Source organism: Coffea arabica, chromosome 4e (assembly GCF_036785885.1).
Source record: "Coffea arabica cultivar ET-39 chromosome 4e, Coffea Arabica ET-39 HiFi, whole genome shotgun sequence".
Classification (NCBI taxonomy): domain Eukaryota; kingdom Viridiplantae; phylum Streptophyta; class Magnoliopsida; order Gentianales; family Rubiaceae; genus Coffea; species Coffea arabica.
In genome coordinates, this window is record NC_092317.1 from 48,579,028 (window position 1) to 48,605,568 (window position 26,541).

At 36.3% G+C, this 26,541-nt stretch overlaps 2 protein-coding genes across 7 annotated transcripts; both read left to right on the forward strand.

Annotated features, from left to right (window-relative positions):
• The first annotated feature begins 929 nt into the window (after positions 1–929).
• On the forward strand, positions 930–21,000 carry LOC113742235 (transportin MOS14). 5 transcript variants are annotated; one of them, XM_027270027.2, is made up of 26 exons: positions 930–1,424; positions 4,672–4,749; positions 5,087–5,149; positions 6,169–6,216; positions 6,301–6,447; positions 7,628–7,759; positions 8,022–8,062; positions 9,440–9,531; positions 10,903–11,030; positions 11,573–11,648; positions 11,845–11,965; positions 12,041–12,140; positions 12,595–12,676; positions 14,347–14,429; positions 15,445–15,564; positions 15,758–15,809; positions 16,048–16,203; positions 16,900–17,023; positions 17,103–17,184; positions 17,291–17,379; positions 17,460–17,534; positions 17,639–17,693; positions 18,046–18,165; positions 18,238–18,476; positions 20,091–20,268; positions 20,366–21,000. In XM_027270027.2, exons 1-26 carry the CDS (start codon positions 1,302–1,304, stop codon positions 20,642–20,644), a joined length of 2,883 nt encoding a protein of 960 aa, XP_027125828.2. In that variant the 5' UTR covers positions 930–1,301; the 3' UTR covers positions 20,645–21,000. The 5 variants fall into 5 exon arrangements, with proteins under 5 accessions (XP_027125828.2, XP_071904165.1, XP_071904167.1 ...); XM_072048065.1 differs by lacking the exon at positions 930–1,424 and adding an exon at positions 4,905–4,937 and having other exon boundaries at positions 4,682–4,749; XM_072048064.1 differs by lacking the exon at positions 17,460–17,534.
• A 488-nt stretch (positions 21,001–21,488) lies between these two features.
• LOC140006159 (serine/threonine-protein kinase AtPK1/AtPK6-like) lies at positions 21,489–26,497 on the forward strand. 2 transcript variants are annotated; one of them, XM_072048067.1, is made up of 6 exons: positions 21,493–22,860; positions 23,975–24,057; positions 24,148–24,268; positions 24,392–24,565; positions 25,726–25,833; positions 25,921–26,497. In XM_072048067.1, the coding sequence occupies exons 1-6, from the start codon at positions 22,153–22,155 to the stop codon at positions 26,203–26,205; spliced, it is 1,479 nt and encodes a 492-aa protein (XP_071904168.1). In that variant the 5' UTR covers positions 21,493–22,152; the 3' UTR covers positions 26,206–26,497. The 2 variants fall into 2 exon arrangements, with proteins under 2 accessions (XP_071904169.1, XP_071904168.1); XM_072048068.1 differs by lacking the exons at positions 23,975–24,057; positions 24,148–24,268 and having other exon boundaries at positions 21,489–22,860.
• The last annotated feature ends 44 nt before the right edge of the window (positions 26,498–26,541 follow it).

Consider the following 26,541-nt stretch of genomic DNA (forward strand, 5'->3'; position numbering starts at 1 on the left):
ACTTTATTACTATTTTCCATGTATTTTGAATTAATTGGATATATCATTGTTAAAAAATTATTGATTCATGTATTTTTTTAATGAACTATTATTGGTTTGTATATGGTTTTAATGTTGTGATTCGATGAATGTTAAATTACTTTAGAACTAAATAGTTATAATAATTATATTAAAGAAATTAAGGAGCAGTAAGTGAGTTTGAGTTATGCTCGAATTAGGCTCACAGTCACAGCCCGAATATTTTGTGAGTCAAATATGAGTTTCATATTCATCAACCCAAAATTCGAAAGTGATATTAATTGTATAAATTGACTTTGGACTTGTTAAAATCCGACTCAAATGGTCCAATTGATAGGCATATCGGTATTCAACAAAGTGCAAGTTCCCCGTGAAAGTGAATTTATTAATTCATAATTAGTGAATCATACCTCATCCATAATTTTATTTTTTCGAAATTTGCATCCCTCTTACGAATAGCTTTAACCAGGGTTCACAAAATTTCCAAAACTTACACCCTTATTATGTATTTTGAACCGTCTTATCCTTATTTGTTTAGGTTTTCCATTAGTATTTCACAAGTTTGATTTAGCCATATTTTTCTAATTAATAAAAAATTTGATATGTATATTTTGTTTTGAACGTGTACATCATCATTTCTCATTTCTAATAAAAGTAGTAGGAGCATCTTTTGCCACTAACGGTTAGAATGTAAGTATTTGTATTCCAAATCTATACTTGTAGTTGTCAAAAAGCACTTGGTTAATGTATTTTCTTAACTTAAATTCGAAGACAAGAAAAGAAAGAGAGAAAAAAAAAACAGCTTGAACGATGACTTTTTTCGCTACTATGCTGCAATTCTTTGACGATTTTTTTTTTAAAAAATAATCGTTTAAAATTTTTTTTCCTCTAATAAGTTTGTGGAACTGGAAAACAAATAATAATCAGAACCGACCATATCTGAGAGTGAAATAAATCGGACGGCTGGAGTTCATAGTTGTGCGCAGTCGGCCGGACGGATGACGGATGGAAAAACACCAATAAGCCCCTTCTCTAACTGAAGCGCCAAAAAAGTCCAAAAATATTTTACAGCAAAATCATACACAGATTTCTCCTCTTGTCGTCCTCTCCTTGGGAGCAATACATTAACCAGAGACGGAGAGGCTACTCAGAATAGGAGCTGCCTGTTATTGATATAGTATATGCTATAGCAGTAGTAGTTGTAATTGGAGGAGAAGTTTGGGGATTTTGTTTTTTGGGTGGGGGGAAACGAGACGAGACGAGACGAGACGAGACATATATTGATGGAGCTGCAAAACACAGTCACAGAAGCCCTAAACGCACTTTACCACCACCCGGATGACGCCGTTCGCATGCAAGCTGATCGATGGCTTCAAAATTTTCAGCGAACAATCGATGCTTGGCAGGTTCATTCATTCTTTTTTTTTTCCCTTCTTCTTTTATATATACATATATTTTAATTGCTTACCAGTTCGATCTTCATTTCTTATTTTATTTTAATTGGGTGCGTAAACGATCCGCTTTCCATCGTTAGTTAGCTGGAAGATTAGATTGATTAGCTCTTGTGTAAGTTTCTATTTTCTTTTCGCTATAAGAAGATTTTGAACTCATTTTCCGTCTAATTAGGGTCAGTGTTGGTGGCGCTTTTTCTGTGAGAAAAATTAAGACTTTATATTAGGGGTTCCAAAAGAAGAGCTTATTTGCTGGGTTTATTGAGGGAATTGCTCTAGAAAGGGATTGGCGTTTTTTGGAAGCTTCATTTTGGCTGTTATTGAGGTTTAAGTTTCTTTTCTCATTTGTTTCATAGGCTTAATTTGGTGCCTCGTTACGATTCAGATGCTCCATTTGGACGCAAGCACTGGGTTTCTTGTGTCTGAGTTTCATCACACGCAATTCCATTTCAAGCATTCATTCTTGGCACGGATTATAGTGTCTAGTTGCCATACCTTTTTTCCCCATACTGAATTACCACTTTTTCTGCATTTGGCATGATTGCTTGAGGTTGCCGGCAGAGGGTTGTTCTTTTTCTGATCTTCAACTCAGTGCTTTTGGTTACTTTGTCAGCACTCGTTACCGAACCAGAGTCTTGAACTGCGGCGTTTTACATTTTGCGCATCTGAGGGTTGTAGCTTATTAGCTAGTGTTGATCTATGATGGTTCAACCTATTAGAAGTCATCTCAATATGTTTGCTCTTGGCCAAGTGGGTCTGAGGTAATCTTTAGCCATTGAAGTCAAGGCAGGCTCTTTATCTGCCAGCATCAAGTAAGAAAACCTGGAACTTTTAGCACTTATGGAGGTTTTATTTGTCTTGATGGAACAAGATATTCTTTCAATGTGAATGGTTCATTCTGCGAATGCAGATCATAGATGCATTGAATTAGGTTCATCCTCAACCATATCATGGCTTGTCTTTTTGTTAAGCTGCTTATCAAGGAATGTTAAAGCTTCGAAAGCTTTTAATTTATGGATTCATTGCCTCTTTAGCTTCGAATTTTTGAAATATCTAAGAGATTCTCTGTGAATTTTTTGCTAGTAAATAAACTTGAGCATTCTCAAGTGTTAAAGAATGAAGTCTGAGGAGGTTTGAGAAGGTAGTTCAGAGAGATTGCGTTGACAAATTGGTGGATATGACAAGTATGGAAAGAAGATGTCTCTGGTTCCTTTTTGTGTAGCCCTGAATGGATTGGTCCTTTCTGCTTATTGGAGGGAATTCTTGAAATCTCTACAAGAGGGCATTCCTGGAGATGAAACTGTTGCCTTAATAGTCAACCCTAAAAACATAACATCATGTGGTAGTAGACAAAAAAGAAGTTGATCTTCCGTCTACTAAGCCTGGTTTAGCTTAGTAGGAGTTCTAGTCACCAGAGCAATCCAGATGGACGATAATCACTCCCTCCATCCTGTGTTACACGTCATGTTTACTAGTGATAATTTTAGGGTAATTATGCAAGCATAATGTTGTTAGCTCACTTGTCTAGGTCAGAATGGACGTTTTATTGTTAGGGTTTAAAACTGATGATTTTGGGAACATTTTATTTCATGATTCCATCATTTTTTTAAATAGCTGTTAAAAGATATTCTTAGGCTACCAGAAGCTCTATCTGTAGTTAAATATCCTCTGCTTTTTGTATCTTTTCACTTGATGGAGCCTTAAAGAGGACAAAATGAAAGGCCAAAAGAAATGCTTGACAATGATAACTAATGAATTAATTGTTTCAAAACCTAGTATCAATGTCTTTGGACTGGGTCTTTCAGCCTATATTTTCAGGTACCTTAGATTTTCTTCAACATTATCTACTTAAGGGGAAGAAGGAATTTTAATGAAGTCAACTGACTATGCACCATTTTGTGTTTCTTCCAAGATAAGGATGTTAAATTCTTATCTAGATGGATCTTTTAGATCTTTTAGGAAGTGAAGGATGCCAATTGTGTTAAACATCTTCCGTAATGGATACCAGAAAACTTTGCTCAAATAAGTTTTTTATTCTCCTCTTCCTCGTGCTTGTCTGTTTGTAAAGGGTGGGTGGCTGGTAAATCAAGGGAGAGTATGCTGTACAACATAGTGACCACTGATTTGGTGTTGGTTATGCAGCTTGGAGATGTTATTGATCGGGAGTTTAAAAGATACTTTAAGAGATTGACCCAAAACAGTTCTTTGAGCTGATTGAAAGAAATCAACACTCTTTTGAGATTGCCATCTTTAGAATAATTTTTAGAAAAATAGTACTGTACTTCTGGAAGAGTGTATTTGTGATAAGAAAAGTTGGTTTGAAAATGTGTTAACTGAATCTTCTGTGAAAGAACAAACCAAACAAAGTGTCCATTTTTCTTTCTGAAGCTGGCATAGATCTGTTGGTTATTTTGTCTTTCCCATGCCCTCTCTTTCTCTCTTGTAAAGTATGTACATCTGTATGTGCCTTTGTACTTACTGTTGCATGTATCATAAAGTTGGGCACAGTCATTGTATATCTGTATGAATATCATTCTCCTGTTACCACTTATTTTATTTGGTTGTGATATCTGGAAAAGAGTGCTATTATGCCTTTCTTGTTACCCTTTTCAAATACAAGCTCCCTGCTCCAAAACAAAGAAGGAATGAAAAAAATTAAGACATGTTCAAAAAAAAAAAAAAGAAGAAAGATCTTTGATTGTTGCCCATTTGGAAAACCCAAAAATGAAAAAAAATACTTTTTTTTGAATGCTTTTATACCTCTTGCATCTGAGAAATTGGTAATGCAAATATCCAACTTCTTGTGGAATCTATGTTGGTGCATTCAGAGGTTAGATAACTACATAACTTAAAAATGGAGGTCAACCTTTAGCAAATTAGTGCATGTACAAAAGGAAAGCTGGAGGCACTCTATCATGTAATTGTGCTTGGAAATAATGAACTGTACAGCAGTCTCCTGAATTATATGTATCTGTTCTCTTTAATGGATTTCTTGTTTGGCTGTCTCTGTAGTTCAATATATACTTCTTTGCCTTTCTTGTGCTTTAGAATGTCACAGTTTTACAACTAGAATTCTTCCTCCCTTCTCTTTTATTATTGTTATTTTCACATATCACTGTCTGGTGCATTGTACATATAGTTTTTGTTTCCTTTTTCAAATTATTTTTCCTTAACATCTTTTGATGCTTTTATGCTTGTTTAGGTGGCTGATAATCTGCTTCATGATACTGCTAGTAATCAAGAAACTCTGATCTTCTGTTCACAAACGCTTAGAAGCAAGGTAATATAATTTTTGTGTTATCACTTCAGGTTCGGGTAGCCTTGAATTTTTTTTTTTTGTATATTACTCATTTTAATTTCTAGCTGTAGCCGAGTGCTGTGTAATATGTTCTACTACTGCCTTGTGCTTAATGAATGTCAATCACTATGAAACAGACTCCTAGCTTCAAGGTTGTGGAATGACCAAGTGTATGTGACCTTGCTGTTGCAAACACAAGGAGTCTGTTTCCGTGTCTGGAATCATGTTTTCCTAGTTATACAGAGCTTGCAAGAATGCAGAGTTTGGTTTTTAAACCCTCATTACCAGTTTATTTTACTTTTTGTTTCTGGTCCGACAGGTACAACGGGATTTTGAAGAATTGCCTTCTGAAGCTTTTCGTCCTTTACGAGATTCTTTAAATGTATGTGAGAATATACTAAGTATTTGCAATCATTTTATGTTCCATTGCATAACATTTGGAATGTTTTTTGAAGTGGTAAAAATTTTGGACAAGAAAGTTGTGTTGTGAACCTATAAACTGCTAGTTTGTCCATGTATTGCCATAATTTGGGTAAACAGCACACAATTGCTGAAGTACCTTCTAGGTTATGATCAGCAGCTAAACTGGTCTGAAATCCTAATGGTATAATGCTTCACCAAACAAGTTGGAGCAAGAAGCATATGTTTTGTCTTCAGGCTTTTCTCTTTGGATGGAGGTGTTACGCCCATTTCTTCCCTATTTCCAATTACAAATGCGGCCATTCAATTGTGTAGTTAAATGCAAAATGTTTTCTGTTGCCTCAACTGCTTTTTGGGATGTTGGAATCTGGATAGCTTTTTAAGATATATTTGTTGTTGTTTAGGAAATCTATTTTTTAATTCAAGTACTGGGACAGGGGGACTTACCAAATTGATGCACAGGGAATATGACCATGTTTCTTATAGTTTGAACTTACAGCATGAAATGAGTGTTGAAAGTTAATTAGTTTAGTTGCCTAGGCTACCTTTCTCCTGAAAAGACATAAAAAAATGATGATGCTTACAAATATTTGCATAAGACTTTAACTTGATTTTCAGGTGTATAATATCATGGATTTGAGTATAAACTGGTTGTACCTCTTATAACTTTTGTACAACTTTATTTGGGTTATCTCCCACAAAACCATCTGTCCACTCAGGGTGGCATAACATAATTTAGGGGGAGTCTTATGTTGAGAACTGGTTTTACTTTATCTGTTCTTGAATGTCAATGATTTTTGCTGATCTTTGCTGACTTTCTTTGGCTAGGTTTTATTATTATTGTTGTTGTTGTTGTTGTTATAACCGTGCTGTATGCGATCGGGAATGATTGGATGTGTTAAATGTGCACAAAGATGCAAGTTTCAAGTTTATTTAATTTATTACCTTGGTTTTTGTAATCCAATGACTTTTCAAGTGCAGATGCTACTGAAGACATTTCACAAAGGTCCCCCCAAAGTTAGAACACAGGTAGCTTTCAAAGTTCTTGTCTAATGCATCCTGCTTTGTTTAATATATTAAATGGACATTTTGCTAAAGTATCTTCATTTATAGATTAGCCTTGCAGTTGCTGCGTTGGCTGTTCATGTACCTGCAGATGATTGGGGAGATGGTGGTATCGTTAATTGGATAATGGATGAGATAAACTCTCATCCTGAATATCTTCCAAGTTTTCTGGAGCTTCTTAGAGTCTTGCCCGAGGTATATTAAGAATACCATCTTGAAGAGACACTTATTTACATAATTTTATTTATATTTTGTGGATGATTTCTTGGCTTTTAGCACCAAAAGGGATTTCACTTGAAGAGACACTTATTTACATAATTTTATTTATATTTTGTGGATGATTTCTTGGCTTTTAGCACAAAAAGAGATTTCACAATGGTTTTGGACTCTGATTGACAGACACATTAGGTGTTGTTGTGACCATATATTGGGTTTAATGAACATTAGCGAAAAGCTTTGTTCATGCTTAAATAAACTGGTTTGAACTATGATGTTATGGGATCCTAACGAAATTTCTGTGGATTGCACTTGTTGTCCAGCTGACTTGAACACCCTACATGACTCATCTGTCCTTGGACACAAGATTTCAACTTTATAGTAAATGAGCAATTACAAGCAGTTGGCAGAACTCTTTATAGACTGACATTTGATAGTACTGGATAAGTATGAAGACCATGTCTTCTATCCAATGGATTGCAGTCCTGCTATGCCAGGTCCCTTCTTGCAGTTTGCGATGGAAGTATATATGGTCGCCTGTGATAGACTTGAAGCGGAAGAATCATTTTTTACTTGTATAAAAACTGGGACAATCTGTAATTAATTTTTCTTTTCTCTCGGCTTTGCAAAGTTTGTGATATAACCAAAATTGGTAAAGAATTTTTCTATAAATTTCCATCTCCCACCCTTCTTTTTTACCATATAAGTGTGGCCCATTTGTTTGTCATATTCTTGAATATAAAGTTTTATGCACTAAGATAAACTTGAACGGAAAGCTAGTTTTACATGGAGGTAGTGGAGCATGTCTCTGTATCCTACTTCCTTTTTGTAGTTTCCAAAGAAGGGTGCAGGTCAGGGGCCCACAAAAAATGACAAATGTTTCAAATTTGGATTAGTTTAGAATGCAGGCAATATTGGATCTTGAGGATCAAAAATTCAAATGGACTCTGCTGTTACTAAAAAGTGGATGGGCAGAGGGACTTGTGCTTCACGATGACCTATATTCACCTTTTAGAGATGAGGAGTTCTAAGTTGAATGTCTAGTTTCTCTGTGTTGTTTGTTTCAAAGTCCTGATAGTTGAATATTTCGAGTTTGATGTGCCTTCTTTTCTTCCTTTAGTTGCATTTTGAGAATTAAGTGCTTCTATGCTATTATCAGGAAGCATTCAACTACAAGATATCAGCTCGGCCCGATAGACGCCGTCAATTTGAAAAAGAACTTGCTTCTGCCATGGAGGTTGCCCTTAGCATCTTGACTGCTTGTTTGAATTTCAATGAATTCAAGGAGCAGGTTGGGCCTTTCTTTTTTCTCTTGGCTGTTTATTGCTGTTCATATATTTCAAATACTAATTTTCTTATTTTTCACATAAAATTTTCTGACAAAATTTATTGATCATGTGCTTACTTGGTTGTTTTCAATAGAATTAAAACAGTTTGATGGAAGTTGTAACCTTGGAGAGTCAAAAATGGATTAAAGTTAGTTGTTTAATATTTCTAATTGATGGATTTATCGATATTGGTGAATTTTATGCTCTTCACTTTTTGCTTGGCAGATCCTTGAGGCTTTTGCTTCTTGGCTACGGCTAAGGCATAGGTACCACTTTTCTTCATTTGTTTACTTTCCAAGTTACCTGACTTGCACCATGTTAAATGCTTCTAATCGATATCTATTTTAATTATCTTAATCTAGAAATTACTGTTTGATGTCTCCTTTAGACTTTGATTATGATGGGTTTTGCAATAGTTAACTCTGGGAGCTGAAATCGGATATTATTCCAATTTGATTTCAAGAGTCATTTGTCTAACCTTTCTACTTTAATTTTTCAGTATACAAGCAGAATTGATACGTTAAGAAGAAGGCATTTAATGACAGTCCTACTGAGTTGTGTATTTTTTTTAAAGAGGCTAGCGTCCTTCAATTTTAAGCCAGCTCTATTTGGGGAAAGCATGAAACATTGGGTTTTAAGCCAGCTTTATTACATCTGGTCTATTAGGGTGAAGATTGTAAAATCCCAAAGCAGCATGTCCCACAATGGATATCTGGAGATCATTTAAGCGGTTTATGAGACTTTGGTTTTGGGTTATACTAACTATTTTGCTTAAGCATTCAAAAAGTTTTGATGCTGGTTAATCTAGGTGGTCATGATTTTTGGTGGCACTTTTTTGTGTAAACTGAAAATATTAGGTGCGCTTTTCCCCAAAGTGTGCCAAAATCAATTTGGTTCCTTTTCCCATCTCTCTTTCTTTTGCTAACTTCGTAAGTGGAGGTTATCTTGAGTATTAGTGCTTCTTAATGCAAGTTGTGGTAGTCAGCTCCTTATTTCAGTCACTTTTGGTACTTATTTGTCCAATGGGCTGGTCAAGCATACTCAAATTGCCAACTGAATCAAGTTGATGCAAATGCTGAACTAACGCTGTTTCCATGTTTAAATTGCAAAGTGGGGAAAATGAGTTTATCCGATGGTTGGTTGAAATGCCACTCAGTAGCATGGAAGGTGATCAAAGAATTCTTTACTAGTCTTGCTGGCCAAAAAGGGATATGCTTGCATTATAGACTTTCAAGTCTTTCATGTTTTTCACATTTTCTTGGAGTTTCTGAAGCTCATAAGAAGCTTTTACTCTCTGTGTATTTTGCATGGCAAATTACCTGCATTCTTATTTATGCCTGTGGTTAATTTCTACATTTTAGGACGAGTGTCGAAATCACTAGCTATTCATGCATACTGTAGTACCTTCATTGTATGTTTTGCTTATTCAATAAGGAGATTAATTTTTTTGTTGCTTAATGCTTAGAAAGATCTAAATTGTCCAATCTTTTTTTTTCCTTTAATTCATGAGCTTGCTTCTGTTCTCTTGAATGCAAAGCATTTATATAAAATACCTTATTCTGATTGTTGACTTTTACCATTTTGTGTCACAAGCAATACTGTGGAGTATGACTCTTCAACCTTAGTATATGTCATTTTTTCAGGATCCCTGCATCTATGCTTGCTTCAAATCCGCTAGTGCTTACAGCTCTCTCAAGTCTGACCTCCGATGTGCTTTCAGAAGCCTCAGTTAATGGTACAAGTACTTGTTGATGGTAACACCATTTAATTTTTCATGGTTGATGAAGAAAAGGTGAACTTGTGGTATTCTAATTTGGAATGTCATTTATGAGTGTGTCTTGGGATATGATAAGGCTTGTCTTATCTCTACAAAAGCACAAACTTATTATGCTCGGAGTTGTAGTATGGATGGGAGAATTTGGGTTTTATACAGAAGTAGTCAGGTTCTCGAGATTATGTTGATGAAAACTTCAAGGGGTGCATAGTCTTTTGACTTTGATTGCCCTTGAAAACCCTGTAGGCATTTTTTCAATGTATAAATTCATTTTCCAATTACCATGAAAAATGAGTTAATAGACACACACTTGTTTTTGAATTGAACTAGACCTTGATAAGTCGGGATCAAATAGGCAGAGGTTAAACTGTGTTTGGTTAGACCCTTGTATATTGGAAAACTTACTAAAGACATTTAGTCCATATGTACTGTCTGTTTATTAATCTTCTTTATGGTAAAACAAACAGAATTTGTCGGAGGTGAATCTGAAAACTTAAATGAAGACTAAGTTCCCACTGTTGCTTAGTGTCAATTTTCTAGATTTATTCAAAATCTTATTTCTCGTAACTTGCTTTTCTTGGTAAATTGAGCTAGAATTTTGTCTTAAAAATAATAGCTGTTTTGAAAATGTTGATCTATAATAGTGCTTTTCAGAAACAACTGTGTATATTCTAGATTAAAATGAAAGGCGAATATAAAGCTTCAGAAGAAATTTTGGCTTGTAAAACTTGTCATCCTACATCCTATTCATAAATAAAGAAAAGAATCCTGAAAAGAAAGACAGATATCACAGTAATGGGCCCCTCATCTGGATATTTTCCTACTCTGAGTTGCTTTAGTGATGGCATCAATTTTTAACGTAATAATTAGGTAAATTCTCATATCCGTCAGGGCATCATCTGATGAAACCTTTTGGCAATGCAATCTCTCTTTCCCCACCCTTTCTCTCTCTCTCCCTCTTTCTCTCTCTCTCTCTCTCTCTCTCTCTACTCTCTCTCTAGGTTTTAGCCAGTTCATCCAAAGTTCAAGCGTAGGCTAGATCTCTGGTCCTGTCATTCAAATTTTGTAACTTTACAGGAGTCACAGGACCCCCGTTTCCTGTTATGCTTGTCGATAGCTGCTAATGTTTATTAAGAGAGAATTTAATCCATGCAGCAATTATAGGATTCTGGGAAAGGTGCTGGGTGGTATAGCATGGTGGTTGAAGTGCTAGAGTGAATGGGGTGAAAAAAGAAGAGCCTTATGCATGTCATTTTCCTATTTAAAATGTTCTCGCTTTGATATACTTAATTTGATTTTATTGCCTTTTTCCTTACTTTTTCTTTGTTGCAGTTATTTCTGAATTGATACACTACACAGCAGCTAGATACTCTGATGGAGTTTCTTCACAATTACCCTTAATTCAAGTAATTGTCCCACAAGTTATGAATCTAAAGCCACAACTTAGAGATCCATCCAAGGTATCACTTCACGAGGGTTCATCCTTGTGTTTGGTTTATGTGTTTGTTGATTCTTGGTGATGTTTTATTGCTTAACGTGACTGTTTCTTTATCTGTCTTATGTGAAAAAGATGAATAAGCTGAGTAGACTTTTCCTTGTTATGCAGTTGCTATCATCATCAAAAAAAAAATTCATGCAACCTTAATTGCTTCTGGAAATTTATACAGAGAACAAGGTTCAGCAGTGTTTCTTAGTCCTTTAGAAAGTGGGAGATAGAAATGATGTTTTGGTGGTATATGCTAAGTCAGCTAACTAGGTTTGCAGTTGGCCCACTAAAAAAATTAGTTTTTCATTAAATGAGCTACTCAAATATCAGTCTACAGTTGTGGCTTACTTTATAGGCTGAAAAAGACTTGCATTTGTTGTTCTGTGCCGCAAATACATTTATTTTGCCGTTAGAAGTTACTTCTTCATGTTCTTCCATTAGTTCCTTAAATTTGCTGTTTAGTTTCTTTCTTTTCAATGGTTATTCTTGTTTATTATTTGCTTAATGTGCTCTTAGGATGAGGAAGATGTAAAGGCCATTGCACGTCTATTTGCTGACATGGGCGATTCATATGTTGAATTGATTGCGACTGGTATGGATCTTCTTTCCTGCCTTTCTTTTATTTTGGCTGCATTTTGTTCTTCTTTCCTGTTTTGCTGTTAGCTTTCTTGCTCTCATTATTTGATACTTTTGGTCTTTATTACTAATATCTTTTGCAAGCACGTTTAGCATCTGCCAACTTTCTGCAATTTGTTTGTTGTGTCTGAGTAATTGTTACTTGTTTCCAGGATCTGATGAATCAATGCTGATTGTGCATGCATTACTTGAAGTTGCTTCACATCCAGAGTTTGACATTGCGTCAATGACTTTTAACTTCTGGCATAACCTGCAGATGATATTGACTGATAGGTAAATTTTTAGAGGTTTTTATGCATCTCAGTCTGTTAGTGAAAAATTTCTCACTATGACTTTCCAATTTCTCAGGGATTTTTTCATATCTTCTGGTAATGAAGCTTCCATTGAAGCTGAAAGAAGTCGCAGGCTGCAGATTTTCCATCCATCATACGAGTCACTTGTTGCCTTGGTTAGTTATCTGGACTCATCAATTGAGTTACTGTAGTCATTAATCCAGAATAGATGTCATACTTTGTAGTAATAAAATTTGTAGTTTCCTGGAATTGATTTTGGAGAAAATATTTATAGGCTTTTCATAATGTATGAAAAAAAATTATTTGTGTCAGAGCTGTTGTCCCTGAAAATTATGAAATTCTAATGTTTCTATGCTCTCTCTGATTAAAAAAAATGATCATTTTGACTGCTTACGAAAATGTTTAGGGAATTATTTCCACGCAGAGATTTGGAACTTAAGTTGGTGCATGCATGTTGATTGAGAATCAACAATTCTTAATATAAATAAACAGGATATTTATTTGGAAATTTTTTTTTTTTATTATTTTTTATTTGCATACTCCTTTTCTCTGATGAGTTACTTGGTTCAAAGATATATTAGTGTTTTCCTGGTTGCTGTTGATTGACAGGTTATATTTAAAGTTCAATATCCTGCGGATTATGCAGAGTTGTCAAGGGAGGATCAAAAGGATTTTAAGCAAACTAGATATGGTACCAATTGCTTCTTGTTTGAACTTTATATGTTGACCTAGCAGTGAACAATTTCATTTTGTTTCTTAAGAAATATACATAGGCACATTTGATTGTGTACAGAATATTGTTCTGTCAGGATGCGTGAAGTGTATTCAAGTTTTCTCTCATGGACTGGTTACTTCAATCTTTGTAGCTCAGTAATACCATACTTTTTTGTGTTTTCGCTGCTGAAAAGGATAAAAAATAAATAATTGAAATAAATGGAGAAATAATGGCCTTGGATCTATATTGGCTCTGGATAGGATCAGTGCTGTATTCTGGGATAATATTTTATCTTCACAGAGAAGTTTCACCTTTTCCTTTTCTGTCTCCAGACCCCTTCTTACCCTACTGTCTCACTGATGTACGTAGGTCAAGAAAGGTTCTGGACTAAGCCCATAAAATTTAGGTCGGGACCTTCTATGTCATATTTCTGTGAAGAAAAAAGTTATCAAAGGAAAAGTAACCTGCCTGTTCTGTAAATGCTGCAATTTCAGGTGGATTTGAAGTGACTGGTCTTTACTAAAGATCTTCTCTTCCTTTACTTTTATAGATCGCACGTATGGTTTCTGAATGTCTATGCTAGCTGGCCATATCACCCCTTGGTTTCTGAACTTATATGCCAGCTGGCCGTGTTTCTTTTGGTGAACTGGTTTCTATCTCCCATTTGTTGATAGAATAAATTGGGGAGATATATCAAAGTTGATCTTTAACAGATTTTTGCTGGGGATTTGAGTTGGCAACAATCATGGTCATGAATGCTTGAACAGCAAGCTGCCAAGTTTTATCTGAGGGAGACATTTGTAAATTGTGGAGTTAACTGCTTCTAGAGACAATTTAACACCATTGAGCCAACTAGAAAATGGCAATCATGAATTTCAATGTCCAGCAACGTAGCCAAGACCATTGTCTAGGGTGGGCAAACATTATAACTTTGTATTTTGAAGATTGTGATTGGAGTAAACATGCTGTAAGTTTGGTGCTGTTAGTATTCACAAACTTCTTAAACAAAATATGAAAGGAGAGTGAAAATAATTGTGTTAATTAAGATGTTAATGTTATTATAGAAAAATGTGAGGTCAGGAAATGTCCTTTAGCTTGATTTACTTGCAGTATACCTTAGTTAGAAAGCAAGAATGGTGGTGCTATGTGTTGTTTTCACATGAGAATCAAGAACCGAAAAGGCGGAGTGGAAGGATGTTTTCAAAGCTTGTCAAAGATGTCATTGAGAATTTTTTGGAGTTAACATCTTTGCTTATAGAAGTCACATGTGCCCCTTTCATGGTATCTTGATTTCGTAGAGCCTCAATTCTTGGTTGAGTGGCTGATACTTCTCATGTCACTTAACAATTTCCTCTGTGCTGTTTTAGTTGATCTTTTTGTTTGTTTTGGATGGAGAACTCAAATATTTAAATTATTTCTTAGACATTTGTCAAGGTTTTTGTTTTTTCATGATGTGCATTGTATCTGAATTGGGTCTATTCTCCTTTTTCTCAATTTTGTTGTATGATACTTTGTATTTTTTATTGCTAAAGTTATTGTGTCTGGTTGGGAAGATGTTACTTTTATATATGGATACTTCGTCATTATTTGAAAGAATGAATGTTAAATATGCCCAAAAATGCTTATTAAGTCTTTGATGTTTTCAGCTGTTGCTGATGTCTTAATTGATGGAGCACTAGTTTTAGGTGGTGAAGCAACGCTGAAAATTCTGTATATGAAGCTTGTTGAGGTTTGTACTGCCTATTAAATTCTTGTCTTCATAAGATGCTAAGGAGTAACCTCTTCTCTTGTGAAGTAACAGGAGACCTCCTTTGAGAGATGGGGCTTAGACTCTAGGGCATTTTTGTATCCTAGAAGTTTACTACCATTTGCATTCACTAGAAAGGTAGAAGGGAATGTCAAAGAGCGATATCATTAAACCACTTCATAAACCCGGGCACTTTGTGGTTGACCCAGTTAATGGCCACAGTCTCACTATGTGAAATTGGGATTGTCATTAAGTTTGAGTTAAGAATGCAGGTTGGCTAACCAGTGTCCTGGCAATTTAACTACAGACTATTCTCTGGTGCATTTTCTGGTCGTTTCCTGGATATGTCTTTTGGGTTACAAGTTAGCATTATATTTTACTTTTCAATTTCAACAACTAAGATGTCCTTTTAAACAGAATCTTGATTCAAAAGAAGTATTGCTTTTCTCTTTCTGAGTTTTATTGAAGATTTGGAATTTTTTGAGCTAGAAAGATTCAGAACATTCTTTTTGTTGCTGTTGGATGAAATTAATCAGCCTTCCCAGCTTGTTATTAGTGAAAAGATTGAAGAAGGAACCATCCTTCTTCTGCTTTGCTCTTGTTGCTTTTGTAGTATTCTCAATGTGATATAGATAGGATGCTAGAGTCCATTAACTGGCTTTAATTGTCCTTGAATCTCCAAATGGCTAGAAAGTATCAAAAGCTTTCTAGCTTTTGTGAACTTCTTACCTCTGTGCGACTGCAAGGGGGAAACTTCTGATATTACTGCTTGCTCCTGTTTTTCCCTGACTTCAAGATGGATTTTATAGCAAATAACATTGTGGTAATCAAGAAAAAGTAAAGGAGAATAGATTGCTTGAACTTAACATGATGACTTTGCTGTATTTTCTTATCATTTCTTTATTTTTTAGGAAACAAATATCTCCCATGGTGGTTGCACAACTGTGGTATCATGAAAAGTTTTCTTATATCTTGTTTTGTAATATAATTTTCACAGGCTTTAAGTTGCTGTGGGAAGGATAGCAGTACAGATTGGCGTCCTGCTGAAGCTGCTCTGTATTGTATACGCGCTATATCAGATTTTGTTTCAGTCGTGGAATCTGAAATTATGCCGCAGGTTCAGAAGTCCTATGATCTCCTTCACTAATTTTTAATTTTGCTTCAGAGTGTATGTCCATGTGGTTATGATTCCCTTCTAGCTTTGTCTTGTGGAGCCATCTGTGTTTGTTTCTTTGGGTCATTATTTCCCTTCCCCCCCCCCCTCTCTCTCTCTGATAACACAGATCCTTTGTTGTTATTGTTCGATGCAGATTATGTCCTTGTTCCCGAAACTTCCTCATCAACCTCAATTACTGCAGACAGGTAACATTCAGGCTCTGCTTACTGACTACAAAAATCAGATATTTCTTATTTCTTTCTCTCTGCCTCTCCTCCTCATGCACATGCAATCACATGGTTTTGAAATATGATTGTTAAACTTCCTTGAGTGATTTGACTTTTTGAAGCGCCTCTGCTGCTGGTGATACATATTAATGCATAAATAAACTGGTGAATCTGCTGTCTCTGATATCCTTTCCTTTCTGATTTAATGTTTTATCAGTATGTTTAACAATTGGAGCTTATTCAAAATGGCTTGATGCTTCGTCAAGTGGGCTTTCATTCCTTCCATCTGTCATAGATATTCTTGTTAGTGGTATGAGTATATCTGAAGATACAGCAGCGGCGGCTTCTTTGGCATTTAGACACATATGTGATGGTAACGTCTCTTTTCCAGAGTTCCTTGTGCGCATTACTTTTTTGTTGTGATTTTGGTGTCAAGGGGAGATCTGAACCATGTTTCTTTATCTTCATTACCAATCAAATCAGTATGTTGTTTTTTTCCTTTTTGTTCATGACTTTCATGAGGAAAATCCATTTTCTCTTGGTTCTGTCGAGTATGACAATTAGTTTCATTGGTGATACGTATAACTAGAAAGCTTTTGAAGGATGTTACGTGGTTGTTTTGCATTGTGATAACACTGAAGCATCACAATCACCAAATTCTGAGCGAACACTTTTTCCTTTCCTTTTCTTTTCTTTTGCCTTATCAACTTCTTTTCCCCCAAGGATGACGAAATTTTTGTGCAAAAAGTCTCTTAGTTCAAGAATATATATTTTGGCACTTTCATGCGAAAAGTGATTTTTAGACGCTTTGCACTAGAGGCGCCCACACACACACACATATAGAGACACACGAAGCTATTTTAAGTATAAAGTTATGAACTCACACACGAATTTCTTATCTTCTACTTAAATTCCATGATATAGGAATGTCGCCATTTTCTTTTGGTTTGTTCTGGGACATAATTGTTATTTTCTGGTGACATTTTTCTGTACATTACAGTGGTCAAATTTGATTTCATGATTATTTGAGTGTTTCAAGTTTTGGCAGTAATGAATATTTCCTGTGCAGATTGTTGCAAAAAACTGTGTGGGTCCTTAGATGGTTTGTTTCAAATATACCAAAGGGCAGTGATTGGAGAAAGTACTTTCAAGGTTTCAGCTGAAGATTCATTACATCTTGTTGAAGCTTTAAGGTATTGGTGATTTATTATATCTTTGTTCATACTGTGAAATCAGTCATTTGTTTCACTATTTGTTAATTTACTATTGCAGCAAGGTAATCACGGAACTTCCTTCAGAGCATGCTAAGAAAGCCCTGGAAGCATTGTGCTTGCCAGCTGTTGCTCCTTTACAGGCAGGTTTCCTTTATGAAATATATGTGATAACATATGTGGTCTCCCTTCTGTAAAATTTGCAATCTTTTTTTGGAAGAACTCTTAACATATCTGGTCAATTAGCAGGAGATTATTAGTCAAGGACCCTTGGTATTGGGGCAAAAAACTGCTCGTGAGCTTACTGTACATGTTGATCGACTTGCAAATATTTTTAGGTAGACTGGTTCTTTTATCTGTTTCACGTTATCTTCTGTTAGATAATTGTGGTCTCCTGACTGTGGTAGTAAAATGTTAGACATGTAAATCATCCAGAAGCTGTGGCAGACACAATTCATAGGCTTTGGCCACTTTTCAAAGCCATCTTTGATCTGTAAGGCCTGTAATGTACTGTTGTTAGCAATATTTACTTTCATATTATTGCATTCTCAGTTATCTTGTGCCCTGCAATCTGAAACTCTAGTTTCTTTGCTGCAGTCGTGCATGGGACATGCGGACAATGGAATCTCTTTGTCGGGCTTGCAAAAATGCTGTAAGTCAACTCAGTTTGGTTTTTTGCTGCTACAGGAAATTAAGAAATTCATCTCTTCGTAGAGATATAATTCTTCTTGTTACTCATGTTTGATGATGTAAACAACTTTGTCAAGTAAGCCAATTTTTGTGGTGGAGGAAGCAACTGCTACCTTTACTTTGTTGGGAACATCACATTTCAGTATTGTAGTCTTAACAGTACTGGTATATCTTGTTATCAGTTCTCTTTTATGTTGGAACCTACCTATTGTGTGGCAACCACTTGTAGTGAAGGGGAATAATTTTTGGTCATTTAGCTGATACTTATAGCAAAGTTTTCTTACTAGTCATCCCCAAAAAATCTGTTTCTTCAGGTGAGAACTTCTAAAAGGTTTATGGGAGTGACAGTTGGAGCAATTCTAGAGGAGATACAAGGACTGTACAAACAACACCACCAACCATGTTTCCTTTATCTCTCCAGTGAGGTTATTAAGGTGCGTCTTAATTTCCTGGTTTTTTTCTGCTCACTTTTATTGCTTAAGTTTAAGTAAATTGAACTTTTGCAGATATTTGGATCTGATCCTACTTGTGCAAACTACTTAAAAATATTGATCGAGTCTCTCTTTAGCCAAACAACATGCCTGCTAACGCGTATTCAGGAATTTACCTCCCGGCCAGACATAGCTGATGACTGTTTTTTGTTGGCGTCGAGGTGTATACGTTACTGTCCTCAGCTATTTTTCCCATCACCAATATTTCCACCATTAGTAGATTGTTCCATGGTTGGCATGACTATACAGCATAGGTGATCTCTCTCTCTCTCTCTCTCTCACACACACACACACACCCCAATATAAATGCTAATTGTCTTCATTCTTTCTTTAGGATAATTTTCTTGTCTTCTTCGTTTACAATTGCTTAATTGACATTCTGAATGCTACTTAGAATTATATGCGGCACCCGACAAGAGTCTGATGTTGGCTGTTTCACACAGTACATTGAAGTGCAACTTGATATAGCCCCAAGTAATGATTGTGTATGTAATTGCTTTTAAAACTGGCACTTGTAGAAAATTGACGAATCTGAACATAATAGAGGGCAGGAGTAGGAATTTATGAGATAACGGCATTGAGGGAAGAGGGAGAAGTAAAGGAGAAGGAAGAAGTTTAAGGACGCCTAGATTTCCTCGGGAATAATTCACAAGTTAAAATATTAAATAGTTTCTTACTTCTTGTCGACTCACACCTTCATTTTCTTGAGCATCTTTTTTTCACTTTGCAATTTTGCTTACCAAAGTTGAACTTTGCCATTGACAAGATCAACCGCAAGTTCACACTAAATCATGATCCACTCAATTCACTGTGCATTGTCATGTATAATTTTCTGTTCAATAATATGTAATGGTCCTAAGCAATGTATTATTACTGTTCTTAATATGGGTTGCCATACGTGTCCACTCAGGATTCATTTTTTACATGTCAAGGTCATTTTATTTTCACAAGGCCATTCTACTTGTTGCCAGTTGTTTTTTGAGTAAAGCCAAGATTCTTTAATATGATATTAGAGCTAGTCCTGGGTCATTGCACATCCGCTAATGACTCTGGCTCGTTTTGCATTGGGCTTGTCTCCTTTGGTTTCTGCCATGCCGATTGCTGATGCTCTGATTTACTTGGTTTGTTCTCGGTGCGTTGGTCTTCACCTTGTCAGTCCAGTTCACTTGGTTTGTTCAGCCTAAGCCACATCTGAGAGGGGTTGTTAAGTATAATGACCCCACATCAGTTGGCCAAGACCTTCTAAATTAACTAACGAAGATCCTTCCAGATTAACTAACAAAGATCTTGCACCGGTTTGCTCACTGTCAATTGGTTTTGAGTTAGAAGCCGAAGTTCATTAAATTAATAAAATCTTATAGGAATTCTTTATTCAGCCTCAAGTTTGATCTAATTGTGGAAGTAGCAGTTTCAGTGTAAAGATTAATCCACGATGCAGCTTTACTTCGTGATAGATTCAAATTCAAGAATGTGTGTAAGGGAAGTGGCTGATTTAGGGCCATATGTAAGATTAGCGTTGACGTTTTCAAATTGCATGTTAATGTTTTCTGTGAAGAACTCATTTGTTTATGTCTGCCTGACTGAATTGGACAGTGTGATTATTTGACTTCCTTTGCTATATTTTTGTTCTGGGTCTGCGTCCTTTTTTTTTTTTTTTTTAATCTTCCATCTTTTAGGGCATAAATGCATTTTCTGCTAAAAGCTAATTCAGAAAGCACGTGCTCTGGTAACTGAAGCAATGGTGTGACACTCCCGTCATTATTTCATGATCATTGCTGTTAGCTTTTTTTTTTTTTTAATTGGCCTTTCGAAGGACTTGCTGTAGGTTTTTTGCTTTCTATATTAACCTCAGCTGTTTCTTGTTGCAGGGAGGCTTCAAATTCTATATTGAACTTCTTGTCTGATATATTTGATATCAGCAAATCTAGTCAAGGAGAAATTTATTTACCTATAAGGGATAATGTTATAGTTCCTCGTGGGCCTAGCATTACCAGAATTTTGGTAGCATGCCTAACTGGAGCTCTTCCAAATTCACAAGTTGAAACGGTAACCTTTTAACTTTCTGCTTTTACTTTAGTCTATTAATATGTTTGGTCTGTATGCTCCTCTGGTCTTGAACTTACTTGAGCCCTGGTTGCCACAGGTGACGTATGCGCTGCTAGCACTTTCTCGAGCTTATGGAGTTAAAACTCTTGAATGGGCCAAGGAGACTGTTTCTTTAATTCCATCTACAGCTGTTACGGAATTGGAAAGATCAAAGTTTTTACAAGCTTTGTCAAATGCACAACTTGGAAAGGATATTAATGATCTTAAGCTTCCAATTGAAGAGCTGTCAGAGGTTTGCCGGCGTAACCGGACAGTTCAAGAGATTGTTCAAGGAGCTTTAAGGCCGCTTGAATTGCACATAGTTACTGTATCATAGTGGAGAGCAACATACAAGGGCCAATTTTTTTTTCTGCCCTTTATCGGTAGCCAAAAGTAGTTTACATGATTTATATACGCACCCATTTTGACCATGTGCGATTGATCGTCTTTTTGCCAGTTATATGGTCCATGCGGGTTGAAGGGTGAAATTTGTTTGGTGTTTTTTGATTTCTTCTCTCTGCTTCTTTTTTTCTTTCCTCTTCTTTTTGATCCTTTAGGGGATGATAGGGGATTTGAGTGGGTACAGAATTTCAGTCGTGGCTGAAGTTTTTGTGTTGTAATACTGGAATGTTTTGGATCATGACTCCATTGATTTTTCTCAGTTGTACAATGTAAAGTATAAGTTGGTGAAAAGTATTCTATTGCAGTCTGCAGATGAATTTTGTTTACCAGAATTCTTGTTGCCAAATATCCTGGGAAGTCATCCTAGATTTTAAACGGTGGCGTTATTTATCAAAAGATTTCAATTATGCTCTCTTCTCTTATTCTGACAACCTTTTTTGTGCCAATGCAGAATTGAGTTTTGCCTTGGAAAGTTACTAATCGACTAACGAACAGTGTTAAATGAGTGATATGCTGACGATGCTGTAAATTTCATTCTTTGTGTGTCTGTTACTAAATGGGGTCTTTTCTCTCCAAATCGGCATTTCCAAACAACTTGCAAGAGTAAACGCTCATTTGCTTCCTGTCATTTTCTCTTAGTGACTACCCATTTGGCACTCTTAAACAGGTTCAATCTTTTTTTTTTCTCTCTCTCCTAAGTTTCTTAAAGAGTATATGTAATGGTGAAGTTCAAGAAGGATTAAGAAGAGTTTTTTTTTTGTTGTATAAATCAGAGGTATTCACATTCGTTTTAAAATTTCTTGTATCGTTGTCCTTTTCATTTTCATGAGTTTTGAACTCTCATGATAACATGATCAAAAGGGTGACCGGATGATGTTTACCCTTGAGACGAAAGAGGGTGACCGGATGATGTTTGATTTCACACTTTAGAACCTTACACAATTTTTCTACTTTTGGGCCAAGCTTTTCATAGAGTGCTCAAACTTAAAAAGACTCTTTTTTTCTGCCTTCCATTCTAGTAAAATCTTTGGGTAAGTGGTGGGAACAGGATTAAATCCACCCTGTATTTCTGTGTCTGAAGACGACAGCGGAGACTACCAAGTGTTCCGTTCCATTCAGTTCCGGATCTATTCTTTCTTCCTTCTTTTGTGTGTCGGGAACTAACATGGTTGGTTGTATTGCACTCCCTTAATAGTAACAGTAATTCATATGCATCAGCAGCAGCGTTCATTTGTGGCTGCCGCAAAATCTCATCTTTCTTTTGAGCTTTCTCTGATATTGGAGAAAGTAGTAGCACAATGTGATCCTTGCTTCTGTTTAACCTGCCCCGACAGTTCAGACTTGATTGTCTCCTGGCTTCTTTTGATTTGATTATCCCAATTCCCAAAGCCTAGACGCATACTACAGTCGCCGCCGGAAAACAAGAAAGAAGATAACAGGAGGATGTTGCCTTCTTCTTCTACCTCCTCCTCCTCTGGTGATCAGCAGAAAATGCCCCTTCGCTCCATGCTAGCCACCAGGCTTACCCGCCTCAATATCCCATCATCTACTCCTGCTGCTGCTGATCCGGACCTCGATTTCTCCGAACTCTTTGGCCCTGTGATGCTTCCCACTTCCTCCTCCTCCCCCTCCGCTGCCCCTATCTTACTGGGCGAGCCGCAAGTCATTCGTAACCGCTCCCATTCCTTCGTGGGCCCTTCTCCAAGATTCACCTCCTCAAAGTCCCTACCTTTTCTCCAACAGGAATTTCAGCTCGATGACTCTGATGACGAGGACGATGAAAGTGGAAAAATTGAAGAGGTCAGCGGTGGACCAGGGCCTCAAGAGGATCATCTCAATACTAGTAACAATACTACTGCTGCTGCTGCTACTCAGGAGGAGGAGGAGGAGGAGAAAAAACAAGTGATGAAGAAGATTGGGCCGGGGGACTTCGAAATATTGAGGGTCATTGGAAAGGGTGCATTTGGGAAGGTTTTTCAGGTTAGAATGAACAGGGGTGTAGTTATCAACGGTGATGGGATTTTCGCAATGAAAGTCATGAGGAAGGAAACTATTATCAAGAATAATCACGTGGATTACATGAGGGCTGAGAGGGATATTCTCACCAAAGTTGTGCATCCTTTCATTGTTCAGCTTAGATACTCTTTTCAGGTGCTCCTATATTACTCTGGATATCTTACTCTATTAAAGCCTGATTTTCTTTCTTTTATGCTAGAAATTTTGTTGTTTTGTATCTAGTTTATTCTGCACTTCCCGACTGTTTCCAATTTTAGTAATTATCATGTATCTGTCCGACTGTCATTATTTAGCCAATTGCATAATTCCAAGCTCCTGTAACTCACTTTTGCTGGGCAGCTGTAATTCTTGCAAACTGGAAATTTTTGGATCTTTTCTTATGAGTTCATCATGGGAGAAAGAAAAATGTCAGAGGGAAAGCATGCTCTTTAAGCATTAAGGTGAAATCTGTCAGAACTTCTCTGAGTATTTTTTGACTTAATTGGTTATTTAAGTTAGTTCCCATTGTGACTCGCCTGTGGAAGGGAGCATTAGTTTTGAAAAACTGAAATCTCAAAGCTGTTAGAGAACTTTCTTGACCAAAGAAATTGGTTTTAGTGTTAGTTTCTTCATGATACCGACCTTCATTGGTTCATGAAAGATTTCAAGTCAATCATAATTGGGAGATTTTATTGTTGGCCTAGAATTGATGTCTCCCTGATATGTGCTTATTTGGTTCAAATACTGTAGGGCTTGACAGATCTTAGATTTTGGTGATTTAAGGTAACTATGGTTCTTTCTTTTTTATTTTATTTTTTTTTTAAATTTGTCAAGACGAGGTATCTATGGTATGTGCTATGTTACAAACCATCTTCCAAGGCACTGACAGTGGTAACTATGCAATGAAAACCTTTTGCTCCCATTCTTTAAGGTTCACGGAAAGTAGTTTATTATGCAAGTTTAACAAAAGTAGGCCTTTTGACTATGGGAGATACCTGAAATCTCTTGCCTTGATCTTAGTTTTTCTTTTCATTTGAATATTTTTTCCTTGACGTCTAAAGATTTTAAATGATCTTTTGCTGCAAGAACTTTTGTTTTCTTCTAATTCAGCAGGTTTCAACCATATGCTTTCAAAGTAGCATCTTGTTCTAGTTGTTCTAGTTTTTTTTTTCCATATTTTCTTGGCATGATTTCAATATGATGTTTCACATTCCAGCCTTTGCATTCTTTTGTGCTTATCTAACATATTCACCTCTCCATATCACAACAGACAAAATCTAAGCTTTACCTAATCTTGGATTTTATAAATGGAGGACATCTTTTCTATCATCTCTACAGACAGGGGATCTTCAGGTACCACTTTCAATTACCATGATTGTATGAGTCTAAACCATGGTATCTACAATTGATCTGAATACTACTTCTTGGGTATGTCTTGGGTAGTGAGGACCAGGCAAGGGTTTATACAGCTGAGATAGTATCTGCCGTTTCACACCTTCACCAGAGTGGAATTGTTCATCGAGACCTTAAACCTGAAAACATTCTGATGAATGCTGATGGGCATGTAATGGCTATGAGGCTCTCAGTATAGCTGCAAGCAGTCATTCATAGAATTTGTCATTCATGAGCAGAATACTAATTTTGATTGGTTTCTGACGATTCTGATCTTGATTGGTTTCTGGTCCAGGTGATGCTCACTGATTTTGGACTTGCCAAGGAGATTGATGAATCAAGTCGATCCAATTCCATGTGTGGGACAACAGAATACATGGCTCCAGAAATCTTACTGGCCAAAGGCCATAATAAAGCTGCAGATTGGTGGAGCGTGGGGATACTTTTGTATGAAATGCTCACTGGAAAGGTAAGTGGTAAAAATGGAATATTTAGTTTATCTCTGATGCATGGCAGTTTAATGTCTCAGTTTTTAATTCCAATGTTGGGCTTTTTAACCCAACTTAATCAAACTTAACTCTTACTAAACTGAAATTTTCTACCCCTAACTCTCTCTCTGAAGCAATTTGGTGATAGAGGAATTTGTGAGGAGGGCATCTTTTGCCACTCAAAAGTATTGAGTCTTTTATTATGATATCTATGAGGTTTGAAGGAAGGTTATCTAGTTAAACTTGTCATGCTCATAGGAGTGATAATCTAAGCATGGTTTTAAGTGTCTTTGTGAGGGTATGATTCACCTCATTTAAATCATGAAAATAATTTCACCTTTTTCAAATCATGATAATAAGTTTGTGTGTGCTATTAGGGGTACTTTTGTTTTAAGCCAGTCATTTTCTTTTCTCATCCTTGTACAAATTATCATCCACTGATAGGTTTGCTATGAGAAGCTCTTACGAGCCATATGACATGTTTGCTATACTTTGCCTAAGTATTTGTCAAACATGAAATGGGAAATATTTGCGAGAAGAAACTACTAAAACATCTTGTTCTGAAACCGTTCCTTAGCCCATGCTAATGACTTGATAAAATGAGGCTAAGTACTATAAAATTAAAGGGCCATGAGAAATCCTTATCTTGGAAAATCGAGTAATATGCAAAGAAGTATTCTTAAAGAGGGAGAATAAACTTGGAGTCAAATTCCAATTAGAGACTATCCTTTAGAAGATGCCAACCAAAACAATCAGTACTTTTGTTCTTCCTGTGTGGTTCTTTTCTTTTGCTCAGCTTTGACTTGTTCATTGTGAAGACATTTTGTCAAGATACACTCTGTGTTGGTTAGTTTTGAATTAACTTTTTAGGTTCCATCTACTGACCCTTACCTGTGAAAGCCTGTTCCTTTTGCATATAGGAATATGAAAAACCAATATAATCATTTATACAATCTGTTATAATAGCCTGGTCTTATGCTCACAGTGCTAATTGCTTTCATAGGTCTGGTCCTCTCTTTAAGTTTTTATCTGGGCTGCCTGCATGCACCAATAGGATGTTTTAGATGACCAAATTTTAACTATTTTCAGTTGAAATTTCAAAGCAAAAAAAACTGCACTTATGCTGATACATGTTTTCCAGCCACCATATGTCCATTCGAGCAGAAAGAAGCTTCAGGAGAGAATCATCAATGAAAAGTTGAAGCTTCCACCTCGCTTGAGTAGCGAAGCTCATTCTTTGCTCAAAGGAGTATGGTTCACTATTTTCTGTTCCTGTTTCACCCTATCCATTTTGTTACATAACAGAGAGTAATTTAAAACAATTGTATCTCATCAGTTGCTACAGAAAGACCCATCCAAAAGATTGGGCAGCGGGCTCAGGGGAGGAGATGAAATCAAGTCTCATAAATGGTTTCGGTCAATCAACTGGAAGAAATTGGAAGGCAGAGAACTTCAGCCTAAGTTCAAGCCAGATGTGAGTGGCAAGGATTGCACTGCAAATTTTGATAGATGTTGGACGACAATGCCTCCAGATGATTCACCAGCTGCCACCCCTACATCAGGCGAGCTCTTTCAAGGGTACACTTATGTAGCACCCAACCCGTGGCTGTCTTCTCAATGAACCAAAGCTTACTAAAGAATTCGAAGAAAGCCTTGGAAACTGTCTCACCTTATTTCTCTTTCGATGCAATGCGACATAAAGATGACTGGTCTGTCTATCTATCTTGTTAGCTGTATCTTGTTGGACCCTGCAATATTGGTGCCATGAAAATTCTTGTGCACAAAACCTACTTTTTTTTTTAAGGAAAGAACCAAAAGGACAACAACAAAAAAAGGTACATCAGGCGGAAAAGTACATGTTTTTTGGGGTAACTCTTAGTAATAATAGTACTAGTAGTGTTTGGATAGTGTTATTTGAACTATTATTTGGAATAATCAGTGTAACATATATTTTTTT

What these genes read in the sequence shown, in the direction of transcription:
- LOC140006159 (XM_072048067.1), top strand. Translation starts at nt 22,153, where the DNA reads ATGTTGCCTTCTTCTTCTACCTCCTCCTCCTCTGGTGATCAGCAGAAA. An exon ending in TACAGACAGGGGATCTTCAG is followed by an intron (nt 24,058 to 24,147) that starts GTACCACTTTCA and finishes TGTCTTGGGTAG; the next exon opens with TGAGGACCAGGCAAGGGTTT. An exon ending in CTCATTCTTTGCTCAAAGGA is followed by an intron (nt 25,834 to 25,920) that starts GTATGGTTCACT and finishes GTATCTCATCAG; the next exon opens with TTGCTACAGAAAGACCCATC.
- LOC113742235 (XM_027270027.2), top strand. Translation starts at nt 1,302, where the DNA reads ATGGAGCTGCAAAACACAGTCACAGAAGCCCTAAACGCACTTTACCAC. An exon ending in ACGAGTCACTTGTTGCCTTG is followed by an intron (nt 12,141 to 12,594) that starts GTTAGTTATCTG and finishes GTTGATTGACAG; the next exon opens with GTTATATTTAAAGTTCAATA. An exon ending in TTTTAAGCAAACTAGATATG is followed by an intron (nt 12,677 to 14,346) that starts GTACCAATTGCT and finishes TGATGTTTTCAG; the next exon opens with CTGTTGCTGATGTCTTAATT.